This window comes from Nesoenas mayeri (assembly GCF_963082525.1).
Source record: "Nesoenas mayeri genome assembly, chromosome: 3".
In the NCBI taxonomy this organism is placed as follows: Eukaryota; Metazoa; Chordata; class Aves; order Columbiformes; family Columbidae; genus Nesoenas; species Nesoenas mayeri.
The window spans coordinates 100033545-100051127 of record NC_137544.1 but is presented as its reverse complement, the minus strand read 5'-3'; the positions used below and the strand labels follow the sequence as shown (position 1 = coordinate 100051127).

The window sequence follows — 17583 nt, the reverse complement described above, 5'->3', positions numbered from 1 at the left end:
TTTTTTTTGTTCTTCAAGGAAAAGATAGATGCAGCTGTTAAGGAACTTCTTCAGTTGAAGGCTCAGTATAAGTCTGTTGCAGGAGTTGACTATAAACCAATTTCTGCTAGTGGTGCTGATGACAAAGACAAGAAGAAGAAAGAGAAAGAGAACAAGTCTGAAAAGCAGAGTAAGCAACAGAAGCAAAATGATGGCCCAAAAAAAGAACCTTTGCAAGGACAGAGTGGTAATGAACTCTCCTCAAGTGGATCAGGAGAGGGTCAAGGGCCTAAGAAACAAACCAGGTAAAGTTGTGATCTTTAATCTATTTGCTAGAGAACTCAACTCTTTACTGCTATTCAGATTTAGAGTTTTACACATTTCTCATTTCACTCGGAAGTGTGGACACTTGCAAACTAACTGTATCAGTTGTACCTCGGCATCCTACTGAGAAAAATTCCACCTAGCCTGTTGAAAAGCATAAAGCAGAGTACACACTCTGCTTCTCTGGGTACTATTACTGTCATTGAGAACTTGCTATGTTGCAGTATTTGCTTCTGCAGATGTGCTGCTGTATCTTGCTCAGTGTAAACCTTGAAGAAAAAAAACCCTTACGCTTATTTCATTGTACCAAAATACTTACTGTGAGTACCATGAGCAGTATGTAGCCCAACCACAAGGAAGGCACTGCTGGTGGTGGTGGTGTAACTATCCGGTGATGGTTGCTGTGCATCCCCTCTCCTGCTTTCACACTGAAAGTTTAGAAGTTTTTCCACAGCATGTATTATGCAGCACTATTTCTTGTCTCAGATACACAAATCACACGTTAGAGACAGAGATGTGGTTAGTTTGTATAGGAAGTACACCAGAAAAATACATTTTTCACCTTTAAAACTTTACTTTTGTCTACTGTCATGTAAGTCTGGTGAGTTTAGCCTTCTTTAGAATCTTGCCATTTTAGTAGCTATGTTTATTTTGGTGGTAGGGTCAGTTTTCTGTCTTGAACAGTGTGACTTTCACATGAATGGTGAATTCAAGTTGCTTAAGTTTCCTGAAATTGTAGCCACTGGCTAGATAAGAAATTTTTTAAATGAAGACAGCTTGCACGCAGGTCTGGTTAATTTTAGGTTCTTGTTGGCATTGCTTTTTTAATGCATCATTATGAGGTTCTTCGATGCAACCGTGGTGAGAATTAGTAGATTCAAACAGCAGAAAAGAAACAGGGCTGTTTTTATTAAATACTCTGGTTAGCCAAGGCAAAGAAGTACTGGCAATTCCTGCTTGTGAATATGTACTGAATTGTCAGAAAAAATTTGGGGAAAGTTAACTTTATGAAGTAAAATTAAAATATTCTCTTCCACACCTCACTTTTTCTGCTGCTACCCCTAAGGAAAAAAAAAAAGGGTTGGGATAAATTTCATTGCCAAATGCTGTGCAACACATCTGGTTCTTTTCTCATACCATAGGCTGGGTCTAGAAGCTAAAAAAGAAGAAAATCTGGCAGACTGGTTCTCTCAGGTAAGTACACATCAGTTTGACTTGAATAATTACTACATTTGCTTATGAACCAAAATCTGTTTGGGATTTATATCTTATCTTGTATTTCTGTTTTTTATTGTTTGTTTTTTTGTGCGGGTTTGTTTAATAGAAAACAAAATACTTGCTCTTTCTATTTCTTACATTGCTATCATGGTGTTAAATAGAAGTGCCTGGATTGAAGAGTTCAACAAATTTAGAAGGCTGTGAAAAAGATGAGTGTCAACCCACCCATATGTATATAGGACTTACTCAATTCATGTATGAATTCCTCTTTCGTCAAGAGTGCAAAACTTCACTGAAGTGATCAGAATTTCACAGGCTTGGGAGTTTTAGTTCGCCTCAAGATGATGTGTAACAGCAGTTAGCACCTGTTGATAGAGAATGAGTTTGCTGGCTCATGATGTTCAAAACAATCAGAGTAGGGATGAGTAGTTTAGATTAGTCTACTTATGGAAGATTGGAAATAAATATCAGTGGTGTACATTACCTCTCACTAGTATGATTTTTGCATATACCCTAAGGATTAAAAATATTTTCTGACATGCGATCGAGATGTTTCTTACAAAAGTGCGGATTTGTTGGTTTCTGAAAATTAGCTACTGTCTCTTGCTTGGATTCATTGGTTTTAGTTAAGTGTTTACATTATTCAGTTCTATTATTAAACTTAATGTTCCTGCTTAACTTTAACTATAGATAACAACAGCGATCTCAAAGCATATCTTTGCTAACTTTTTGAGCGCAAAGACTTCTAAATAGGAGACTTTTCTTGAATCGCATGCTAGACACTTGAATTGCTGAATGTTCTTCGTGTATTAAATTGAAACTTCAATATTTAAATCATCTTTTGAAAGGTGATCACAAAAGCAGAGATGATTGAATACTATGATGTGAGTGGCTGTTATGTTCTTCGTCCTTGGGCTTATGCTATTTGGGAGGCTATCAAGAACTTCTTCGATGCAGAGATCAAGAAACTTGGAGTGGAAAACTGCTACTTCCCCATGTTTGTGTCCCAGGCTGCCCTAGAGAAAGAGAAGACTCACATTGCTGACTTTGCTCCTGAGGTACACTTCAAAACTTTATTTTAATATGAGTACAAGAACACCAAACCACTTACTCTGCAGCTCAGTATGAAAGTAAGGGTTTTTTCAAACTTGTTTTCTTTGATTTTATTATTTCTTTTATTTTTTCCTTCCTTTAGGTAGCTTGGGTCACAAGATCTGGGAAAACAGATCTGGCTGAACCTATTGCTGTACGTCCCACAAGTGAAACAGGTAGACCTCTTCTCATGTAGTTGGGCTATAAAGAAAAGTTACAGATATAGTGTAACTGACACAAGCATCCCTTTTGAAAAGTGGCAACCCATTTTTTAGAATGTTTTCTGTAACTCCTTACTAAAGTTTCCTCTGACTAATTTAAACAAACATCTTAAGACCCCAGGCTGGATAAGTTTTTAATTGAATCAGCCGTGGGGTAACATCCTGAATTCTTGATGTCAGTGGATTTTTATTTGTGAACCTAGATGTGTTTGCACACTCTAAGCCAGTGACTCAAACATGGTGTCATCAGATACTAAGGTTTGGATCGTACTTTGACCAGCAAAACAAGCAAGCTATTTTGCAGAGACACAGGACAAAGTGAAAGTACTCCCTTCAGTGAAAATATTATGTGTTAAGGCAAAAAACATGGTTTAAAGAGAATTAAACATAAAAACAGAGTTCTCACAGCAGGGAATATTAATCTTATATGTAGCAAAAAGAAAAGTTTGGTGGAAGCTGGCTGTTATTGTGCAGAGACCCAAAGCTGCTTTCTTTTTACAGTCATGTATCCTGCCTATGCAAAGTGGGTGCAGTCACACAGAGATCTTCCTATCAAGCTTAATCAGTGGTGCAACATTGTGGTATGTCTGTAGATGATTTCTGAGTCACTGTCGTATCATAAGTGCAGTCTAGGACGATTATTCCATGTGGACATAGCATGATGATACTGATCACAGCACATATTTTGTGGCAAAAGTATGAATGTGGTTTATGAGATTTGTTTTTCTTACTTTTTTTATTAAAAAGTACTTTTATCAAACGTATATTCTTGATGATATTGTTTAAGTAGAAACCTGTGAATAGTTGAATCTTTATCTTTTATTCAGCATTTTCTAATACTTATTCATAAACACTATTTTTAACAATAATTTGACACTTCAGTGTTAATCATGGTGTTCAATTTTTTTATTTTGCCCCCTCCAGCGTTGGGAGTTCAAACATCCCCAACCTTTCCTTCGCACTCGTGAGTTTCTTTGGCAAGAAGGTCACACAGCATTTGCAACATATGAAGAAGCAGCAGAGGAGGTAAAAAGCCAATGTGCTGGTGCTTGTGCTTTCACAAGTTACCTTGCTCCATAGCAACACAAACAAATCTTTTTACAAGGATGTGATAGAAATCTGTCTCCTTTTCTTTGGGAGCCCTCATGAAAAATGCCAGGAACCCATTTTTTTCTTTAGATGTAACCTATGTCTGAGGCTTTAGTCTCTTCTAACAATATGGGGAGTTTGAAAAGTGTGATACATAAAGAATGCTTTCCTTAAGAATTACTTTCCTTAAAAATCCTTAAAAAAAATAAACAATGCATTCACATGTTAACTACAAGAAATTCTAACACTTCCCATTGCCCAAAAGACAGATGTTTTATTGTATATCACGGCATATCTTTATTTGGTTAGCAGATGTTCAGACTTTTAGCTGGAAACTAGAAGTCAATATAGCCATTGGACTGGCATTTCTGCAGTGACTCTTCCTGTTTTCTGTCATGGCTTATTGTTGTTGCTATTTGATTCATAGAAAATAACAGCCAAAGTTTTAAGCAATTGAAGAAATCTTGGTTTTTAATCACAATCTTGAGAACGTGTTACATTTTTAAAATTTCAAACTCTGGCATATAAAAATATTTCATGATTTAGCAAATGCAAAATACTGAGTTTTCTTAAGACAGTATATTCATCGCAGGTGATGCAGATACTTGATCTGTATGCTCAAGTGTATGAAGATCTCCTGGCAATCCCTGTTGTGAAAGGAAGGAAGACAGAGAAGGAGAAGTTTGCTGGGGGTGATTATACAACCACTGTAGAGGCATTTATATCTGCCAGTGGAAGAGCTATCCAGGTATTAATCTAAATTAGAAGAATATTTTTTTCAATAAATACAATAAGGTGAAAGCCTTAAACTGATGCTTGATAGACTTAACTTTCCATTGAATAGAATTTTCTGTGTGCAACTATTTCAGGGAGCAACGTCACATCATCTAGGGCAGAATTTCTCAAAGATGTTTGAAATTGTATTTGAAGACCCCAAGAAACCAGGAGAAAAACAGTTTGCTTATCAGAATTCCTGGGGCATCACAACTCGAACTATTGGTGTAATGACAATGATTCATGGAGATAACATGGGTTTGGTTCTCCCACCTCGAGTAGCCTGTGTTCAGGTGTGTAAAAATACTGTAAACCAACATTTTGTTTCCTTTCCTGTCTTGGAATTCATGGGTATTTCATACAGGGCACCTGGAAGACTTAACATGGCATGGAAGCTTTCTGATTACAGAGCATGCTGTATAAAGTTAATAGAAATCATTAGAGTATTGCGGTGGACAAGCTCCCTTTAACAGGCCATCTATTTGAAAATAATCTTATCTGTATCATTTGGATGAAAAGGGAAATGTATCTTTCTGAGAACTTGAAAGAAATTACTGGGATATAGGGCCACAATATTGTTTTTATGTTTTTATAGTAACTAGGAGCTATTTTTTTAATAAGGTAAAATACATGTCATTGTATTTCAGGTTGTAATTATTCCCTGTGGTATCACAAATTCCCTGTCTGAAGAGGACAAAGAGGCTTTATTGAAGAAATGCAATGAATATCGTAACAGGCTGCTTAGTGTTAATATCCGTGTACGGGCTGATTTGAGAGACAACTATTCACCTGGCTGGAAATTCAACCACTGGGAACTAAAGGTACATTTCTCTCCAGGAGGTGTTTTGAAACTTTTATGTAGAATATGTATGGGGCATGTTATGCATGCCTTGTATGCTGAAGAAAGTAATAATACAATTAGAAATACTAGGTACTTTTCACCAAGTTTTCATTGTGGAGACAGCTTTTTTGTATGCCATAAACTAGAATGTTTGTTCAGTTTAAATTGTCTGTCAATAATTGTTTTGAATAGCTTTTTGTGTAGCTTTGCAGGAATAGATACTTCGCCCTTCAGACAGATTTTACTATGTTATCTTTTTAGCAGAAATAAGGGGGGGATAGGGAAGGTGGGGGTAGAGAATCGTTTGGAAGCTGTGAACTTGAAGAGATTCCAGAGCACAAAATGCATAGAAAGCTTGGGTAGATCTCTTTGATTCTCCTGTTCGCCCGTTGAAGACTGTAGAATGTTTTTAGCTTTCTGATTAGATTTCTCTTGGGGGGGCGGGGAAGAACAAACAAACAAACAAACCAACCACCAAAATGCATTTGCACTTATTCTCTTCATTGCCTGTGAAACAATATCAGGATGTAGAGAAAATAAGTTAGACTCAATAGAATTAACTGACTAGTAAAATGGAAACTATCGATCTGGTGGTATATGGGAGATGAGAAATTACATGGTTCTTATCACCAATGTTTATGAAGTGTAAAAAGTTTTACATAAATTGAGTGACTATTTTTAGTTAAATTTTCTATGTAGTTAATGTTGATACTAGGGCTGTGTTTAATAGAACTTTTGCTATTTGCCATTCATGCAGTTGAAAGTGTTCTGTGAAAACAGAATTTAAAAGTATTATTGGATGAACTAGGACATTAAAATGACTATAGAAGTCTTAATCATTCAGAGGTTAAAAATCTGGTTTGCACTGTCTGAGATAGATAACTCCGTGTAGTTTCAGTTATGCTTTAACTGTCTCAGTATTAGTTGCGTGTTGGCACAGATGCAGTCTCCAAGCTAATGAAGCCAAGTTAGAGCAAGGTGTAATGCACAAGTGAAGAAAGTGTGGATGGGAAAGACAGAAATGCATAAAATTGGTGGAATATATGCTGATTTTTTTTCAAAGAAATGTGAATGTGTTGAAGTGATTCCGTATTAAGACTGGGCTTTAGAACAACCGGGGCGGGGGCGGGGGGAGGAAGAAAAAGAGACAATGAACTCTTCTGAGAATTGCTTACTCATTATAACTCCTAACTTTTTAAAATGAAGGGAGTTCCAGTCAGGGTGGAAGTGGGACCACGAGATATGAAGAGCCAACAGTTTGTAGCTGTTAGAAGAGACACAGGACAGAAGCTGACCTTTTCTGAACAGGAAGCAGAAGACAGACTGAAGCAGATTTTGGAGGAGATCCATGCTAACCTTTATAACAGGTAAATTGGGAGGTACAGTAGATGGCTGTGCTAATCACAGATGCACTTTACCTGTCAAAATTTCTCACGTTATTGGTTCATCTGTGCAGAAAGGCAGGTTAGGCCCATCTTTTGTGATATTCTGTTTTTCTGCCTCTGAAACTTGTTCATATACAGTGATAAAATTTTCCTACTGTGCTCATGAAACAGAATGTTAAAGGCTGTGAACTTCTTTTAAAAAATACTTCCGTGAGTTTGCCTTAAAAAAGTGTTAATAAACAAATACATCATAAATAATTCATGGAATAATAATGCACAGGATTAATTTCTGAAATATGCTTTTGGTAGAAAATTTTGAAAGAAACAAAGTTGTCCAAGAAACTTCAGTGGTAGAAGTTTTGTGTTCAGAAGTGTATTTTAAGACCCTGTGTCCTATTGATTGTCATAGTGTTGTTTTATAAGCAATCAAATGCTTTTGGAACTGTTATTTGACTGTGTATGCCAAATCCCCTTGAGTGTCTCATTGAAAATTGTTCTTTGTAAGGAAACAGAAAAAGAACATTGTGCTGATCCTGCACCATGGCAGATGACTTTTCCTACTTTCTTCTGTTTCTGTCCACAGCTGTTTGATGTTGAAGTGACATGTGCAACCGTGTGACTTAACAGGGTGAAATGTGCCGCAAACTGGAGAACAGCCCATTGGCAATTGATCAAATTATATCTCTTTGAGAGCAGGAGTGGTGGAAAGACGTAATGTGATTAGGAAGATTTGAATGAATATATAGCTTCTCTTCATGTAACTTCCTCTTTTGACTGACTCTGAAAACTTAGTCATCTGGCCAGTGAGGTTATGTGCATAAATCTGCACTGACTGATTTTTTTTCCCCTTATTTAGAGCTTCTGAGGACCTAAAAAGTCATATGGTGGTGGCGAATACTATGGAGGACTTCCAGAAAGAGCTTGATTCAGGAAAGGTAAAGAAATTTACTTCATTCTATCCTGTTAAGTACCTTCACACACTTTCCCTTACAAATAATCAGGGGCTAGAACTTTTGAAGCTTATATATAAATATTGTTACAGTTTTTATGGAACTCTCCCCTTATAAGAAGATGAAGCTTCTCCTGTAGAGCTGCACAAAAATGAATTAGCTTTCCTCAAATTTGTAACATACGCTGCTTTCTTCTTCCGCAAAAATACTGTATTTACTAAATATGACATTTCAGGCTATGACCATTCAAAATGTAGTCTTATGCTAGAAGTGACAGCGTGTCTTGAAGTGATTAACAGTGCTGCAGTTTAGTAAATTGCGTTTAAGTTGTTACATTTTTATCAGAAAGTACTTTTCAGAGAGATTAATGTAAATATTTTTTTCAAATTAAGATAAACTTACTGTCATTATTCTACTGCAAACAGTGAAAAACATCTGTTAAGTCTCGTAATAGGGTTCAAGTAAGAGTTTAAAGTACATGCTATTTACGTCAAAGAAGTTTTGCCTTTATGACCTGAGTTGGGTTCATTGAGGATAACTGCAAGTCAGAAACCTCCTTGGGTTGATAGTAATAACTCATAATGTGGATGACTGAGCTCTATTGATCTAGAGATCTGTGAAAAATTCAAAGTTCTGGCAAAGTACCTGAGTTTCAGATGAAAGATTAAGTCTTCAGTAGAGAATTGAGCTGCTGCATCTTTTTCAGAGATCTACTGACAGAATTTTTTAACCCTGAAATTCTGTCACAGACCTCACTTGTGAAATTGTTCATGTTTAAATTAATGTGTTCAAGTAGTAGGATTCCCAGGATCAGTCATTAAGAATTCATAGTACTTTTGCTAACTTCACAAGTAGTTTTAAGTCATTCTTGGTTAGGCTTGACCTTCCATCACGCTCTTTTCTTGCATTTTTATTGCTCTTAAATTCAATTTATAATAAACTTTAGAGGGATAGTTAATGAACTTCAGAGGAGGGACCGATTAAGCATGCTTATGAAGTTGAGGATACAGAGCTTTTAGACATTCCGTGCGTAGGTACTGGAATAGGTGTACTGCCTTGTTTTCCTCTACAAAACTAAATACAGGTGTGAAATATTCTATTTCCAAACAACTTTCTTCCTGTCTGCAAAGTATCATTTCCTTGGTGCATGTCTCTCTAAAGCATCTGATGATTCTGGTGGTAGATTTGAAAAACAAAAATCTTTAGTCTTTGCTTAACAAATAATTGTGCCCTGCATGAGTGTTCAACTAGTACTGCTGCTCTCATGTATTGTGATCTCAAGATGTGCCATCACGTATCTTTCACTTCTGATTATAACAAGCATTCTGAAACTATGCTTGACTGTCTTCAAGAGCAAGAAACAGTCAAGGAAAGCATAAGCTTTAAAAAATCTTGAGATGCAGTAAGCTTGTATGTCAAAATCAACTGAAATGGAGAGTCAGGCTCTTTGCAAGAGGAGGAATGGAATGTGAAGCTAATTCTGTATTTGTACATGGACATAAATTATGGTCATTTAATTGTGATAAAATGGTGTAGAGCCCTCCTTCTCCTCCTACTGCAGAGATTCCAAATGATTCCCTCTGCCTATGGAGAGGGTAAAATGCCTGGTCTTCAGTGTCCAACACACACAATCATTTGCAGCTACGTTCTAGAGAAGGCCAAGAGAATCGAACTGTTTGTATTATGTTTAGCACTTTAGTATAATCTAATTCATAGTGTAGTTAAACTTGGAAATGTGAACAAATAATTTCACATTCCGTATGGGATACTTGCACCATTTTGGTACTTAGGTTATAGAAGTTTATTACAGTTGGCATATCTGAATTGAAAAAAATGACATTGCATCATTTTATGACTATTTAACTCTCTACCTATATAGATTGTATGGAGGAATTGTTATAGTGTATGTATACTCTAATTTACTGAAATTACATTGACTAGTGTTTAAGAATAGAATCTGTAAACTGAAGTATTCCTGCTTAATTCCTGTCACTGTTTTCCCCTAGTTATGATTGCAGTGTTGACTATTAGCTCTTTAAAAATGCGGACTGCTTCTGTGTTCTTCTAGGTTGCATGCAAAGTTTAGTTGAAACTGGTAATAGTTGCATAGGTATTTAAACAAAGTTACATTTAACTAGCAAAAGATTAATGCAAGAGCAGTATAGTAGAGTGGTACTAGTTTCTTTTTGCAGTTGCAAGAAAGTGAAGCTATGAAGTCTAACAAAGGTGTGTTCCAGTTCAAAGCAAACTGAGAATTTTGCACTAAGAATGTAAATTTGGTGAAAGAAAGCCACAGATCAGTGAACCTTATTCGTAGTTGGGACAGAATTAAAATGATCGTGAAGGCTGAATTTAGGAGCTGTTGTTGCTGTCGGCTAATGGGTGTTCAAATGTGTGTAGGGGGTGTATTTTTAACAGTAATCCTACTTTTTAGTACTGTTTTCCACTGTGAAAGTCCATTAAAAAATGAAAAAGATCAGTAAAATGGAATATAAAACTTGGGAAAAGAGATTTGCTCCAATAGCTAAGCGTAATATTGAGAAGTCTGTATGAGATTATTATTTCAACTTTACTTTCTCAATTTCATTCAGTTAAGCTAACTGAAGGAAACAGCAGGAAAATACGCACCACTTTCCACTGTCCCCAAGAAAAATGCTGTTGACAATTGTTTCCTTAAAATGTGTAGGTCCTTGTGTTGTTCAGAAAATATGAAAATTCATAGTAATGGAATTAAAATGGAAGCTTCATTAGGAAAGCACTATCTTGCAGTATGTAAGTAAGCATTTGTTCTGCAGTTCAAAAGATTTAAACTTTTCCTGAAAAACAGAGTATTTCAGGGCAAAAAGTATTTACATTTTCCACAGAAGGAAGATACATTGGGTTAAAAAAAAAACAACAAATGAGCTATTAAAATTTAATTGTTGCAATTGGAACTTTTCCCACTCTGAGTGTAGGTGAGATCTTAAGGCTTTGGAAGCTTCCAGAGACAAGGATGATTTTTTTATATGTATAACTGGTTATTTGGGGGTTTTTTGTTTGTTTGTTTTTTATTTATCTTTTTTTCCTCTCTCTTTTCTTCCCCTCACTTCAGATTGTACAAATCCCTTTTTGTGGGGAAATCGAGTGTGAGGATTGGATCAAGAAGACCACTGCCAGGTAAAATACAGCTGAACTGGAAACTCTCAACCAAAATCAAAATCAAAATGTTTGGAATTTAAAACAGGAGTGTAAGATGCCTTTGGGTATAACAGTGATATATAATCCTCACCCTTGACTCTCGCTGTTCTGCGTAATACAGTATATTTACTCAGTTCTGAAGCTTTCAGACTAATTTGCATGCTTTTGAGATATTAGGTCTCATACACTTTATTTTTAGATAAATGTATTTATTTATGAATATGTTTTTATTTCAGGGATCAAGATCTTGAGCCAGGCGCCCCCTCCATGGGAGCAAAAAGCCTCTGCATACCTTTCCAGCCCCTCCGTGAACTACAGTGTGGGGCAAGATGTGTCTGCGGCAAAAACCCTGCCAAGTTTTACACCCTATTTGGTCGTAGTTACTAAATTACTAGTGAAAACACCTCCTTTATCTGTGAATTGAACTTTTTTTAAAAAGACTGAAATAGCCCCCAAACTTAATCAGTTTTGCGACTTTTTAAATGATTCAAAAAACAAAGCCATAAACCGTAACCCCTCTGGTTGTCAGTCTTATGCTAGCAGTAATTCACAGACTTTTCTGTAAACATCCCCAATAATAAACATGTATCGTGAGCTGTAACGTGCTGTGGTTGTTTTTTCTGTGTTGCTAAGTAGGGAGGATGGGTGTCTTTGCTCAGGTCTCTTTTTCTATTTTGGTACATGTATTTTAATCTAAACTGAAAAAATGCATGAAGAGAATGTCGTGAACACTACAGTTTAGTTTACTGGCATAAACTTTATAGATAAACATCTGTTTTTTAATTTTGCCTTCCCATTTTTCAGTTTTTAGTACAGACTTGCTCCTAACTTGTAGGCATGGTAAATGTTACCGTTTTTGAAAAATCCCTCTGCAGTCAGGTGTTTCAAGGAATATTTTCACCCCATTGTAAAATAAGTTTGAAAGGCCATCTTAGATTAAATGCCACATTTTTTGCAAGATGCAGGTGAATGTCCTTTTTTGCAAATATTTTGCAAAGACCTGTTTATCTTCTGAAGAGTCATTTTGTAGCTCTCTCTCAGTGATAACTACAATAAGTAATGCAAAGACAATCTGAAGATATTAAAATTATTTTAAAAAAATTAAAATACTTCCACTCTGAGCATAGGATTGTCATGGCACAAAATAATGTTTGGATGACACATGCTTAATGTGTTCCTTGTTTCTCCTGTCTTTTTGAAGGCTGTCTACATATAAACCCCTTTCGCTGAGAAGAGTTGAGTGAAAACTTGGCAATTAAAAAGTTGGACCTGTAGCATCCTCCCCAAACTCTTTCCAGAACAGCACTACTCCCTGCCTGTTTCCAAAACCCTATATTTATTTAGCATCAGTAACCCAAAAGTCTTAAGCATACTATTCCCAGATGTTCACACTTCTCTGCTTTTCAAAAGCACGTGTCACCCAGATTCCTGCGGTCAGTCAAAATGTTGAATATTAAATTGAACCAGTGGCCTGTCCAGTTTGGGATCTTGCACCTTGTGATAGTACCCCAGTTTGACAGAGAAAAGGGCAAAGAGGTTTAAACATGTCAGATCAGCTTGCTTGGAATCATTGAGCACTTGGAAATTCTCTGTAATGTTCCTTGGATGATGATTAGTCCTGAAGTTGCTGCAGTTGCATCTTAAAATCACCTACCTTGCATTCACCTGCTTAGGTATTTTCTCACTATATGGACAAAGTCTTGGGGATAGTAATGACAAAGGACGTAGGGAATGATACGTCAATGCACGTATTCATCTTTCATTCTCAGTTGACACCAGAAGAGTGGCCCTAAGTTCTTTCTGTCCTAGGACGTTGCCTGTAGCACTGGCTGGAATGATACTTGGAGAAAGAGCGTAAGGAGTAAGACCAAAGTTTGGGATGTTCTCTCGGCCTCAAACCATGGGTAACTAAGACTGATCTCCGGGGGTCTTGCCTGCTCCCCCACACTCATGCTGAGGGAAGGGGAGGCAGGAGCCAGCAGCTTCAGTGTCCTCAGGCATAAGAGACAGGAGAGCACCAAGACTTTTTTGACAGAGCAAACCGTATTATTATGAATAGATGAGCACTTTCAGCTCCCATTGAAACACTCTTAACTAACATTGATATTTTAAAAATGAGATGCAAAAGATGTTCATAGCACAGTGCAGAACAACGGACAGACAAAACTAAATGCAGTCACTAACGCTGCTGCGACCTTATCAGTTTGAACAAACAGCCAACCTTCAACCAGTTGACTTGATTAAATTCGTGAGCAAACATGTTGACAACACTGTTCTTAGAAATGAGTTGCTCTCAACCTACAAATGGGTTTGTTTGAAGCCAGAGGTTTCATGGAAGCCCGGCCCCCTTTTTTTCCCCCCTCTGCAGGTTGATTTGGTTTTGTAATACTTCTCCCCAGCATGTTTCTTCCTGACCGTAGTAGGGCTTGAAGTTGATGGAACACGAATGACTCCCCCTGCAGATCTCCTTGTGGTGATCTTCCACAGAGCAGAGGCTCACACATGCCTGGGAGAGACACATCTGTCTCAAGTATCCTACCAGAATCATAGAATCATAGAATGCTAGGGATTGGAAGGGACCTCGAAAGATCATCTAGTCCAATCCCCCTGCCGGAGCAGGAACAGCTAGATGAGGCTACACAGGCACAATCTGAGGTATCTGTAAAGCACTGAGAAACATCTGTACTCTTAATTATACTGGTATAAAAAGCTTTCAGAATATTAATAAATTGCCTCTTGAAGAATAAATATATGAATCAGAGTAAAGCGCTACAGTTGATTAAATGATACTGCTTTGTGTTAATACTAGAACTGCAAAGCTCTCGGTGTTCCTCAATTCTTGTATGCTGATCAATTTGAATTAAATAGCATAGTAAGGTGGGATGTAGTAGATCTGCCTTAGCATGGTGCTGCTGCTCGTGGGCAAAACAGAGCATATTTGAGCATTTTAGCTCTGCTGCAAGGGGATGCTTCGGTGAGCTCCATCTCACGTTTTGGTAATCAAAACCTTATGTAAGTCAGGACTTTTGAGAGCTCTGAAGTTTAACTTCGCTCTGTTCCCATTGCAAGGAGAATAACTCTTAAAAAAATCACACTTTTCATGCTCTATAGCTCAGCTAATAAAATAATTAATTAGTTGGACTTTAATAAAAGAAGGAAGAAAACACCGTAGAAATAGCCGGAGTAGAATTAACACAAGTGTGAGTGGATGAAGATGAAGAATAGCAAGCATCAGTTTCAATGTTATAATTAGTTCTAATTCACCCTACCAGGGCTAGTGGTGTTCTTAAAAGGTGCTGGTGTGGAAATCTCAAGAGCTGCAGTCTCTATGTAAACAAGTGACCAAATGTTAAAAATTACATCTGTTGGCAGGCAAGGCTTCTAACAAACTGGACTTTAAACATAAATATTTCGGCTGTTGAAACCCTGTGAGCAAAAAAATAAACGAAAATTGGGGGTGGGTGTTTGCGTTTTTGACCTGAAACTGGTTCACCTTGGGAAGTCTAAGGCCAGCAGGGACAGTTGGTCAGCTCAGGTTATCAATATTACTATCTTATCTCTCTATGGCTGTACTGCATGTAATTTCCTTCCGTTTTATCTTGTAACTAACTGTGTGTCTGTATGTATGCACTTGGGCATTTCAGACAAAAAGTAGATCACGAACTTTTCGAGGAAGGCACCTGGTTTTATTATCCTTATTGCCCGGTGTGCTGTTAGCAGCTAGATTTCCTTCCCTGGGGTTTGTGAGTGTGCCTAAATTCCTCTGCCTACCCTCAAGGCATCAACAAGTACTGCAATGAGTGACAAATAAAAACCAACAACAAGTTACTGCCTCAGGTTCTTACTCTGTTCCAGATCTGGCACCAAGTACAAGCTGGGACTTCTTCAGCTCTTATTTTCCTCTTATTTTCTGGTTGTGTTTTCCCCAAATCTGACTCCTCCTTGCAACTGTATGAGGATTACTTTGGGATTTTGAGATAGGCAGGGTTTTCTAGATGGGTATATTTTGTGCTTCTTGTTAAAGCTCAGCTTCTGTGTCTACTGGTCACATATTTAGCAAATGGCCTCCAACTTTGTGCCTTATGTATGGGCAACATTAAAACGTACCAAAAGTACAAGCAGCTGGGAGCTCGAGGTTGCTAAAATGGAAGATGGGTTGTCTTCGAAACTTGCTCTATGGACAACATGTTCAACTACCCGTGCAGGCAGTTCACATTAACATCTTCTTAAAAATAATGTAAACCAAACATGGATTAAGAATGTCTTCTTCCACAGGCATGTAGTATTTTCTCAGTACTAAAGTTACCGGCAAACAAATGACCAAAACGGACATTGAAAGAAAGTTTTATGCAAAATAAATGCCTTCTCTAACAGCTTAAAATTCTGTGCCACCTTCTTATGCTCTCCTGTCTGGGCCCTATTCAGCTTTTTAGGACAGTGCCCTTGGGTAGAGCAGCAAGTGCCGGTGTTCCTAGTAGTCTTCGTTGGTTTATTTTTGTTTTTGTAGAGAAAAAAGCCTCCTGAGGGCGGAAACCTTACAGGACTGGAGCCTGCAGCCTGCCTTCACATGATGAACCTTGCTAAACTGCCCTTTAAACTGATTTATTGCTTTATTGCTTCCTATAAAAGTGGCTCCAACATGTGAGCAGCAGTGACAGGTGAAGGGCAGGATTGCAGGCAGCAAGTTGCTTCTCGCACAACTCTGTCTTGTAGGACCTCAGAGCAAGGGAAAAGAGAGCAAGAGAGATGGGCCGCTACTCGGGCAGGAGCATCAGGCTCATCCTCATGTGCGTGGTGTGCCTTGTGCTTTTCGCTGTTGAGATCTCAGTAGCCTACATTGGCAATTCTCTCTCCTTAGCTTCCGATGCCTTTGCTGTTCTCTCTCACTTGCTCTCCATGATCATCGGTTTGTTTGGTGTTAGGTTCAGTCGCATCAGGTGGCACAAGGCCAGCACTTTCGGCTTCAGCCGGGCAGATGTGCTGGGAGCTTTTGGCAACTCTGTTTTTGCCACCGCTCTGATGTTTAGCGTCTTCATTGAGGCAATCAAGAGGTTTATCAATCCGCAGAAGACCGAGAAAGCGCAGCTCGTCCTCATTGTTGGGATTGGAGGTCTGTTCTTCAACGTGTTGAACTATGTTATCTTCATGGACTGCTGTTATTGTCGAGCACCTCAACAAGACACCGAAACAGGTAAATAACCTAATGCAGTTGCTCACCATGCCCAGCCCTCTACAATTCTGCTTAATGACTTTTCTAGAGGCGTTTTACTGCTTCTCTGAGATGGATGAGTAAAACATTGTTGTTTTCATCGTTCTTTTATTAGCAAGGGTCATGGATTTAATGTCCGAACCCATACATGTTTCCTGCTTACTCTGCAAGGCTGCTGTCACCACATGTGTTTCTCAGTAAATAATGTTTAAGTAGTGTATGCATTGACTTTCTAAAGAGTACAGTGATCTACAAAGGTATTTTCTCCCTAATCCCCTGGCTGGCCAAACTTAGGTGTACAACCACCCTAAGGAGATACTTTTTAGGAAAGACCTAATCCTGAAATATCAATCATCCACAATCAGTAACTCTTCGCACTTTAGTAACTCTGCTGTAATTTTTGCCTAGGACGTGGTTATCTTTTGAGAAGTGTTCACAGTTTGTATGAGACAGAAGTATAGGTAAGGGCGAAAGGAGAGTCTCAGCTTTCCTGGGTTTGGGAGTAAAAGACAAGTGGTGTGAGAATAGAGAGCTGAGGTTTTCTTTGCTGATGTTTGCTAACCTGGGCTTTAGAGAGCGGCAAGGGAGAAACCGTGATACTCTGCTGCACAAACCTTTTCAGCAGGTTCTGTTGAGTGCACAGAGCTTCAAACATTCAGTTTCTTTTTCTTAGCATAGGATTTTCAAACCTCTGTATTTGAAAGGAGGGATGGGGACTGTGGTTTTATTCCTGCAGAAAATACCTCACTTTATTTGACATAAGATACAAGCATATTCTCTCACGCTGCACATATATACACACATACATACAAACATATTTCTTAAAACCAGAAATATTTCAGTTGGGCTAGGAACCAGACATTTGCAAAGTGTTAACTGGGCATCCTGGGGGGAAAGCTGAGAGAATCCGTCTAATAAAGCAGCTGCTGCTATGTACAGTTCTAGGTGAGGTAAGCTAAGTCTTACATTTGACTTCCAGCCTGGACAGGGCTTTGGAACTAAAAAGTTTGTTAGCTTACATTTCAGTGTTTAACGTGTTTTCTGTAGGACTTAACGTGGAAACCATTTCTGTTCATTATTAAAGACACCTTTTTGATGATAGTGAATCTTTAACACTCAAACCAGATGCACAACTTATTTTGTCCGCCCGTTTAGACATACAACTGTTTAAAATTTGAGCTGCTCTTAGAGACAAAGGTTGCCGTGATATGTAATTAGCAGGGGGATTTAATGGGCTTTTATGTTAGGAACTGTCAGCAATTCTTCACAAGATCTTAGTCTCTGTGACGGCTTCTTAGAAGAAAGACAGTTTCATCCTAAAAGA

General features: G+C 38.0%; 1 protein-coding gene across 3 annotated transcripts in view; it reads left to right on the top strand.

The window, feature by feature from the left end:
• The window catches only part of EPRS1 (glutamyl-prolyl-tRNA synthetase 1), a 40184-nt gene extending 28543 nt beyond the window's left edge, over nt 1-11641 (top strand). For all 3 annotated transcript variants that reach the window (XM_080341978.1, XM_080341976.1, XM_080341977.1), the window contains 13 exons: nt 19-284; nt 1446-1497; nt 2370-2579; nt 2717-2789; nt 3336-3415; nt 3759-3860; nt 4516-4671; nt 4793-4990; nt 5345-5518; nt 6745-6905; nt 7780-7858; nt 10965-11029; nt 11287-11641. In XM_080341978.1, the coding sequence (XP_080198104.1) occupies nt 19-284; nt 1446-1497; nt 2370-2579; nt 2717-2789; nt 3336-3415; nt 3759-3860; nt 4516-4671; nt 4793-4990; nt 5345-5518; nt 6745-6905; nt 7780-7858; nt 10965-11029; nt 11287-11437 (1767 nt within the window). In that variant the 3' untranslated portion in view covers nt 11438-11641. The remainder of the gene's footprint in view (nt 1-18; nt 285-1445; nt 1498-2369; nt 2580-2716; nt 2790-3335; nt 3416-3758; nt 3861-4515; nt 4672-4792; nt 4991-5344; nt 5519-6744; nt 6906-7779; nt 7859-10964; nt 11030-11286) is intronic.
• The last annotated feature ends 5942 nt before the right edge of the window (nt 11642-17583 follow it).